This window comes from Mus caroli, chromosome 2, assembly GCF_900094665.2.
Source record: "Mus caroli chromosome 2, CAROLI_EIJ_v1.1, whole genome shotgun sequence".
Classification (NCBI taxonomy): domain Eukaryota; kingdom Metazoa; phylum Chordata; class Mammalia; order Rodentia; family Muridae; genus Mus; species Mus caroli.
Window position 1 is genome coordinate 76,765,070 of NC_034571.1, and position 10,462 is coordinate 76,775,531.

General features: G+C 36.4%; 1 protein-coding gene across 1 annotated transcript in view; it reads left to right on the forward strand.

The window, feature by feature from the left end:
* Nucleotides 1-5,321, forward strand: part of Znf804a (zinc finger protein 804A) — a 202,940-nt gene extending 197,619 nt beyond the window's left edge. Inside the window, exon 4 of the mRNA XM_021156869.2 lies at nucleotides 1,655-5,321. Within this exon, the coding sequence (XP_021012528.1) occupies nucleotides 1,655-4,874 (3,220 nt within the window). The 3' untranslated portion in view covers nucleotides 4,875-5,321. The remainder of the gene's footprint in view (nucleotides 1-1,654) is intronic.
* The last annotated feature ends 5,141 nt before the right edge of the window (nucleotides 5,322-10,462 follow it).

Below are 10,462 nucleotides of genomic sequence, written 5' to 3' on the forward strand. Positions count from 1 at the left end.
ACTAGGCCATCTTTTGATACATATGCAGCTAGAGTCAAGAGCTCCGGGGTACTGGTTAGTTCATAATGTTGTTCCACCTATAGGGTTGCAGAATCTTGATTAGGGTGATGTTTTCATTTCTTATTTTGCCATTTGGTATCGGTTTTATAATATCAATTAAAAAATTACTGCAAATTAAAAATAATTGTTCTGTAGAATGTTTTATATAATTCTCCATGAATTATATGGGTACAAAACGTTGACTGGGAAGTAATGATTGGAAGCATATGAAGGTTCTGTATGTTATTCACAGCTCTAGACCACATTCCTAGACAATAAGTCTAGGTTAGCCCAAAAATAACAAGCAAAAAAAATGTTTCTGAGACACAGAGAAAAATTGAATTCACTCAATGAAATAACTTTATAACACACATTTAAGTTTCAGTCATAGATTCATGATAGATGTTGGATTTAGAAACACATGGTTCCATCAATAGTCAGGTACAAATGAAGATGAAATCATGAGGACTCTCATTTTTTCTGTTGAACTGGCTATTACTGACAGCCTCGGGAATCAGGTTAATCATGGCCTTCTGCTGTGTGCCAACTACTGTCACCAGCAGGAGGCAATGAACACTTCCAATCCAAAGAGTATAGAAATTATCCTGGTTAAACTAAACAGGGCACAAAAAAAAAAAAAAACTATAAAACCAAGGACCCAGGAAAGGGACTTTTGAGACTGTGAGATGCAGGAGTTTGATGTGGACAGAAAGGACATTTAAAAAGAAGTGGTAAGTGGATATTAGCCCAAAACTTAGGATACCCAAGATATAAGATACAATTTGCTAAACGCATGAAACTCAAGAAGAATAAAGACCAAAGTGTGGACACTGTGCCCCTCCTTAGAACTGGGAACAAAACACCCATGGAAGGAGTTACTGAGACAAAGTTTGGAGCTGTGATGAAAGGATGGACCATCTAGACACTGCCATATCCAGGGATCCACCCCATAATCAGCTTCCAAACACTGACACCATTGCATACACTAGCAAGATTTTGCTGAAAGGACCCAGATAATGCTGTCTCTTGTGAGACTATNCCAGGGCCTAGCAAACACAGAAGTGGATGCTCACAGTCAGCTAGTGGATGGATCACAGGGCTCCCAATGGAGGAGCTAGAGAAAGTANCCAAGGAGCTAAAGGGATCTGCAACCCTATAGGTGGAACAACATTATGAACTAACCAGTACCCCAGAGCTCTTGACTCTAGCTGCATATGTATCAAAAGATGGCCTAGTCGGCCATCACTGGAAAGAGAGACCCATTGGACTTGCAAACTTTATATGCCCCAGTACAGGGGAACGTCAGGGCAAAAAAATGGGAATGGGTGGGTAGGGGAGTGGGGGGGGGAGGGTATGGGGACTTTTGGGATAGCATTGGAAATGTAATTGAGGAAAATATGTAATAAAAAATATTAAAAAAATAAAACAAGAAGTGGCAAATAAAATGATCAGAATACATTACTATATGTATAAAAGTATCAATCAACAAACAATATAAATTTGAAAACTTCCACCCAAAACATTTAACTATATATCTAAGAAGTAATTCATTGAATATTTTTTTTTAATTTTTACTCAGCTTGCCTTGTAACTTATATTTTTCCACCCTTTGTAGTGCTCCTGGAAGTGGCCCCATGTTCAAGTCAACAACTGTTACCGTGAGAGAAAATCTCAATGACGTTTCCCAAAGGGAGAGTGTAGATCCAATTAACAACCAGCAAGATTTGATTCCTAGTGAAGAGAGAGGGAGAGATGGCACTGCAGCTCTGGCCGAAACAGAAACTGCAAGTAACTGCACAGCAAATAATTGCCAGATTGGGGATCAAAGCCAGGCTGTCCACAGACACAGAATTGGCTTCTCCTTTGCATTTCCAAAGAAAGCCACAATGAAACTAGAATCCTGCTCAGCTGCAGCCTTCTCGGAATACAGTGATGAATCCTCTATGGAGAAAGAATTTAGCAGGAAAACTAGATTTGTCCCCAGCACTTCTCATCTTCAACTACCACCACCAACATGTGAGCTTCTGAGCTCTGAGGAGAAAGGTACCTCTTCTCCTCCACCCGAGGCCATGTGTACTGACAAAGCAACTGCTCAAACTGAAGAGATGAAAATCACCTCGAATGAAAACAACACACTGTTAACTTCTTCGTTTTGCCAGCTTCAACATTACATCCCTGCCTGTTCTGATGCAGATACTTGCCAAAATTCGGCACTGTTTGAAGACCAACTACCAATGGAGGCGGTTATTGTGAATGAAGATGGACCTGTGAGTAAAAGCAACCCAATTATCATAGAAAAGAATCCCACTGTGCCTGATGACTGCACATCAGCACAGATGACCACAGAGGAAAACATCACAATTAATGATGTGACCAAAATGGAAACTAGAAATAAAATTGGTCATGAGCCACTGACACCTTCAAGTACTGTAGAAGAAAGCATAAGGTTGCAAAAAAGGCCAGATGTATGTAAGAGACAATGTGACCCATTTGTACCTGTACTTAACAAACTTGGATCCACAGTGCTTCAGTGGCCATCAGAAATGCTTGCTTATACAACTACAGAGCCATCAATATCTTATAGCTGTAATCCACTCTGTTTTGACTTCAAGTCCACTAAATTAAACAACAATCAAGATAAAAATAAGCTAAGTTTAAATGACCTTTTCTCTGAACAGAAGGAGGGCTGTTGTAAGGCAGCAGATGCTGACTGCAAAGATGTTCCAATTGCAAGAGTAACAAATGATGAAACTGGCGGTAGTAAAAATGATTACCCACACGTTACTACACTTTCTCCTGTTCATGTTTTGTCTAATGGCTGTGATTTAGGACATAATGAGAATGTGGGTCAGAGGTATAAACATATTTCCTGTACAAACAGACAAACAAACAAATACAAATTTACTAGATGTCAAATTAAACGAGACATGATAAATGAGAAATACAACAAAATGAGGTTGAAGGAAACCCGGGAGCACTGGTTCCATAAAAGTAGAAGAAAGAAAAAGAGAAGAAAGTTATGTCGGTTTCATCATGGGAAGTCAACCAAAGAACCTGAAAGGTCTGGCAAAACAGAAAGGGACAGACAACACACTGATGAGGCCAGGAAGAATCCACTGGAGCCAGTTCTGGATAAACATCCAAGGAGTCCAGAGAGAGTGTCAGATCTACACCAGCTACCAGATGAAAGACCCAAGGCAGCCTCTACACATTTAGGAGAAAAAGAAACAATGAACACAACACTGAACACTGAATCCAATGATGCTGCTCCTGGTTCTCAAAACTGTGGAGGTAAAAATGCAACAGTTGTAAATGAACAAGCAAATCCACTAGTGATACATTCTGTGAAACAAAATTTAACATATGTCAGAACTTACTGTTGTTGGAAAGCCAGAACATCCAGACATCAAGAGGATGATGGGTGTTTAGCTTCTCAAAGTAATGCAAAAGGCCCAACTCAGAATCAGCCTGTTAAAAGAGGTTATAGTTCTCTCACAAATGACTCAGAAAGAATTCATCGGAAACGCAGACAGCATTCATGTTCTTACTCGTCAGATGAAAGTTTAAATCAACAACGTCATTTAGGAGAATACTTGAGGCCACTAAGTACTTCACTCATTTCCTGTCAGCCTAAGAAGAAACGAAGGAGAAAAAGAAGCCGGCTCCACATTGGAGATGGAACTACCAAAATAAAAGACAATTCAAATTATCCCGTGAAGTGTAGTTCTTTGAGTCAACCAGACGAGTTAGCAAAGGATGGCATAAAAGAGGACATAAATCCACAAGAAAATGTAAGTATCGAGAAGAACTCAGATCAAACAGAGCAAACAGAAATCAAAGAGATGCTCCATCCTTATAATCCACTTCCTTCTGAACCCAGTGGAGAAGGTGAGCATTCAGTAACAGAGACTACACCATGTGACTCATCGCAGACTTCCAATGATCTTGCTACACCTGTGAATGTCACAAGGGACTCATCAAATAGCACGACTGACAATACCTTGCTTGAACACAATCAAAGAAGTCAGACTACAAACAGTAACGAAAAGCAAACTCCTTTCAAGGTGTCTAATCCCGAAAGGAACTTTAGACACTCACAGGCTAAGTCGTACATTTGCCGATATGAACTGGCCGAGACCATTCCACAGGGAAAGACGAATGAGGCATCAACAGAGTGGCTATGTTATAATTCAGGAATCCTTAACACACAACCACCATTGCAGTTCAAGGAAGCACACGTCAGCGGCCATGCTTTTGTTACAACAGAGCAAATCCTGGCTCCATTGGCTTTACCAGACCAAGCTTTATTGATTCCACTAGAAAACCACGACAAGTTAAAACATCTACCATGTGAGGTCTACCAGCATATCATTCAGCCGAACATGCTAACCAACAAGGTCAAATTTACCTTTCCTCCGGCTCCCCTGCCTCCTCCCAGCACTCCAGTGCAGCCTTTGCCTTTGCAGCGGCCCTTTTGTTCTACCTCTGTAACCACTATCCATCACACTGTTTTACAGCATCATGCTGCAGCTGCGGCAGCAGCAGCTGCAGCTGCAGCTGCAGGAACCTTCAAAGTGCTTCAGCCACACCAACAGTTCCTTCCCCAAGTCCCCGCTCTTGCCAGAACATCTATACCTCAGATCTCCGTAGGAACTGTAGGACCTAGGCTTTGTCCTGGCGGTCAGCCAGCTTTGGTTGCTTCTCCTCAGATGCCAATCATCCCTGCATCCGTTCTTCACCCCAGCCCCTTGGCTTTTCCTCCCTTACCCCATTCACTCTTTCCTTCATTGCTTTCACCACATCCAACTGTCATTCCCCTCCAGCCCCTCTTCTAATCACCACCATAAAGGAAAAAGAACATATGTATGAGTAGGTGTTCATCTACGTGCATAATGGCTATTTATCGGACAAAATAAACTGGCCAAATACGGCCTTATTTCAAACCATTTACTGTAAGTGTAACGATGCTAATAAATTATTAAAGTTTCTGATATATAATATTATTAAAGCACTGAATAGTTTGAGAATCAAAACAATATATGCTGTATATTAAAATGATGTCTTAAGAGTATGTATAATGTACATAAAATATATTTATAGTACTGTAATTTATGTTGTAAAGTATGCTCCTTGTTTTTTCTAATCTTTGTGTATTTGCACCTATTTAATGTTTAGACAAAGCTGATGACCCTATTTGTTTTGTACCATGTTCCTTGAAACTGTAAATTCAGTGAAATATATCTCTTGCAATAAATTTTTGTTAATTATTTAAGTAAATCAAACTGTGGTGTTTAGGTGGTCTTCACTGGTTTAGTAGTTTTGGAAATGGTGTTCTATTTATGATTCTCTTCTGCCCAGTGGTATCAAACAATCACCAAGAACCAAGTATCTTCAGAGTTTCACCACACTTAAATATTGCCATCAATCACAGCAAATATAATAGATAGTATAATTGTTGGTTTCTCCATTTCATATAATATTACCTATATTGAGTTTAACTGAATTCCTTGACCATGAATTTAGACAGTAACCAAGGAAATTTATATTTAAGCAACTTTAGAATTTGAAAGTGCAGTAGTCTTAAAATCATGCAGAATATATATTATCCCCTATAAAAGTACTAAAACAGAAATGTCAACAAATATTAGTTGTGCATAAAGTTTGAACATTAACATTCTTAAATTTATTATATTCATATTAAGTCCTATAGGAAATAGATATGAAGATATTGACATAAATTAAGAAATAATTTCAATTTTAATCATTCACTATTAAATGACAATTTGAGATCAACTGCAGAAACATTGTCTTTGTCTTGGTATATTCTTGAGAATATAGATATAAGGAATAGTAAAAGTCAATAGCGGCCCCTTCAATAATTCTTTCTAGTCGTCACGTATGTAATAACTTACCCATCAGGTAGCAATGACTATAGATCTTTTCTTGACCTCTTTTCAGGTCTAAAGCAGCCTTTTTGATTCTAATTATTTGTAATTATCTCAGTATTATATTTTAACCCACTGTTGGTGAATAGTAAAGAATGCAAATATTTATTGACACACCTTGGAGGAACACAGTTTCTCCAAGCAGTTTCCTAGTTGTGTCTGCTCCCAATGAATGCCAACTGATAAGAAGTCTTCATATGAGTCAGAGTGGGTCATCTCAATATATGCAAATGTTAGGATTTTTGTCATATCAGACAACACAATAGACTTCAAGTTTTAGCAGTCCTGTTCTGAGAAAATTTTATTCATGTAAAATGAATGACCCTAAAAGACAGAACATATGGCATCTGCCATGTCATGTATTTACTTGAAATAAGAGCCAATGAGGAACATTAGAAAAATTATTTTAATTATTATTTACTATATTAATGATTTATTTTAATGTTCTGCTAAAAATTCTTGTAATGGGCTAAATGTGCCTATTATGATTGACAAATACATAGATAAATACAGGATGGATGTAACTTTATTTAACATGTTTTAACATGTTATGTTTCCACAGTGGGAACTTAATTTTGAATAGATCTTTTTTTATTTTCTCCAAAGTATTTAAAAAATATCTTTGAAGAAAAAGTAGATGAAGACATCTACCGGGAAATTCAGACCCAGATTGGTTTCCATACTTCAGAACAAAAATTTTTTTTATGCTGTCCCAAATACAACACGTCGAACTTTACAATGTACATCTTATTTTCCATCAGACTATGCCTATCTTCCAGCTTGTCTATTTTTACATCTTGTCTATATCTTGCAATTAGTATTCCAAGAGCTTCTTCCTGCAGCTCAGTTTATATGCAATTGTGTGTTTCCTTGTCTCTCACCATGTTATCATTTCTGTTTTCATTCTCGATTGATGTGGCTTTCTCACTGTTTAAGTTGTTGTTAAATTATGTGCCTAACTAGACTTAGTTAACCGTAGAATTAGACTGACTATGTAGATTTTTTGCTATCTAATGTCAGGAATTCTAGAATGTATGTGGAAGAAAGTTCTTATGTAAGAAGAGTGGGAAATTGAACTTGACAGATAAATTATTAGGTTGTCATGGATACAGATAGTTGAACAAGAGACTTGAGCTTTAGTTAAGTACTATCAAAGTAATTCTGATTATAAGTTCATCTCTGTATTTAACAGTGTCCTAAGAAATTATTTATATTATCTTCTCATCCATTACATGTTAGAGATATGATTTTATAAGGAGACACTTGTTCATCTCTCCTAATAACACCCTACAATCAAGTATCTCAGGTCAACTGGCTCAAGAACAACATTGAGTGGAAAATCATTAAATAGTCATGAAAGAGTCATCAAGCAGTGGGCCATCAGACTACTCAAGCTTGAACTTTCAAGAATAGAGAATGGCTCTTCTCAATGAGAGCACTATAGGATGCTTCCTTGTGTATTTTTCTAAACAATATACTCTCTCTCTCTCTTTTTTATTTGACATTTTCTTTATTTACATTTCAAATATTATCCTCTTTCCGAGTTCCCCCTCCAAAAGATCCCTATCCCCTCCCCCTACTCATCTTATTTTTTTTCAGACTATCATTATTGTGAATGCTATATATGATCTGTTAGTTATGTTTATCACTATGACATATGTGGTAATCATGGTGAATAATTTCAAATTCAGAGTGAAGCATGAGTATGAAATGCCATAATCAGCTAACAAAAGGTTTTACAGGGCTAGAGAGATGATGTCATAGCTAAAGCCCATGGCACATAAGAGGGAGAACTGAGTTTTCGTCCTGAAGTTGCAGGTAAACAGTCTAGCATGAAGGCTTATACTTCTGAAACCCTACTACTGTTGATAGGTAGAGACCTGCAGATCACTGCACCTTGGCCAGAAAGCCTATCCCAAACCAGGAACCACGGGTTCTGCGTTCCATGAAACATTCCAGATGTCTCTAATGAATGAGGTGGAGAATGACAGAGCACAACACTGTCAAACCATTCCTGACTTTGCATATGCATGCACAATACATGTACCCACAAGCATATGGAAATACTGCATGCATATACAGTGTGTACATTCATAACACACACAAATAAATAAGTACATTCTAAAACAAAAACCAACATTCACTGATTAATAGGAAAAGTAAGAAAAAAACACCTATAATTTCATGTTCCATGCATGCCAGACTAGTATTTTCTCCAAACTCCTTTATTGGTGGTGGTCTACTTGCAATGTGTGACACACTAGACATCTCAACTTGACTAAGTAACAAAATTTTTCAAAACTCAAACAAATCATCTTTCCTTATAAGTACCAATGAATCCTGTCTTTTGGTCCTATATTTATAAATTCTGTGAATAACAAATTACTAAAACATGTTACTAAGGTAAAAACCATAATGCATAGTGTTTTGCCTACACCAAAAATACTGAGCTACTGGGTTCCTTTGGTTCCTTTTCTTGAATGCCTTTTGAAATAGTATCCATTTTGGTGAGATGCCATTTGATCCTCACCTTGGTAACAGGTTAGTCAATCCTGTTTTACAGTCAAGTCTCTATCCAATCAGGCTCCACCTTGGATAATTCATTTTCAGGTATAGTTCTCACATTATACTTTAAAAACTCAATCTCAACATTACAGGTTTCATTTTAAATTTATTTTAGATTCTGTTACTTTCAATACAAACACCAAAATCCTCTGTCTGTCATGTGAAAAAATTTCTTCCATGAAGTCCATGTCAGTGTCCATCTAATATATCATTCTTTAAGGTCAATGATCCTAGTTGACACAGCTACAATCCTCTTGTAGCTTATATGAGCATGGCCAGCCGTGCTTCAGTGTTTCTTGTTTCTAATGTACCATCATGTACCTAAGCAGGCATAGCCAGTACTCAATAAGGATGCCATTTATGCTCTGAAATTCCCCTTCACCTTATCTCTTCCTCACATGAAACACTTCCTGCTTTCTATTTTCATATAACATGCAGTACAACACTATTTTTTATAAATATTTCCCTCTGCTGCCTCTTTTCCCTGTCTTGCCTCTTTTACCCAATCATTTAGAATACAATCTCTCTGTAACAGCACAGTTTATGACACATAGTGAACACACCATATAATCAATGATGAGAAATGAAACTTGTATGAAAAATACCTCAAATTTTATAAAAAATATACTGTAGAATTCAAGGCTGTTACACATTTTTATTCCAGGCTTTTCCCAAATCAACTTCAGTTAGAATATAATTTTCAAAAGCCATTGTTATTCAAGGTGTTTATATATTCTAGTGAAATAATCTATCAAATAAAAATAGCACTACAAAGGTGAAAAAAATCATACCTTTGGACCAAGCCTTCACCTCTATCACAGAAGCCTAATCTCCTTGCACTGTTTCCAGCTCTGCTTCTCTTTCTAGGAGTTTGCCAATCATCTAACTACTCTCCTTGCAATCTTCTCTTAAACTTTGTATCTTATTTAGTCTTTTTCTTTTTAAAATTCTAATTTTATCTGAATTATTTTAACTTGTTATATAAATTGCTGCCCAACACAATTCATTGTTGTTTTCTAAACTTTAGTTGTCTTCATAGTCTTCAGAATACTACGCTGCATATTTAAAATTAAAAATCATTCACTGTATCTAAACCCTTCAAACATGTTTCTCTTATCTTATTTTTCACATCTAATTAGCCATATTTATGTTTGTCTTACTTGGCATATTCTTTTCTAGTGGTTGAGTTTTATTTTTAATTTTATATCAAAATTATAAATAGGAAAGATAAGTTCCTAGAAAGTATTCATGCATTACGTACTGAGTTTTCCTGATGAACCTTATGTTAAGAGACTTCAAGAAAGTAACTTTGTATCCTTTCCAATAATAATTATTTTTAAGTTGCAACTATCCATATGTGAATTCACATTATGCTGAAAATATAAGATATAGTGAATTAGGAGAAAATCCATATGCTCATATACAATACAAGTCATTTTCTTATGCTTTGGTGACTTAACATAATGAGTTAGCTTCTATTTGGAAAACCTTCTGATTAAATAATTTTAAATTCACCTTATTTAGTCCACATTTCCAGGAGAACAATACTGCATCTTACATTCTTTCCTACTTTTCCTCAGAGTTTGTTTTTCAGATTCTGCAGATTAACGTTCCTTTCTTAGGTTCTTCCCTGACCCATTTGGTTATTTTGACAGCTACCATTTCTGTCTGGGTCTAAACTTACTATATGTCTTAAGTCTTCTGTTCATTCTTGTGAAATTATACTTATGTATCTAAGTTAATTACATCACTCTAAGTGCTATTGACAGACATCAAATGTCATCACCTTCTAAACATATTCTCTTCATGTTTCTGGTCTGAATTTTCAATGGTTATAACATCTTTAATAAAAGGAGAGTGAATTCCCCCAAAACTCTGCTCTTGTAGTCTTAATTTTTTCTACATATTAAATT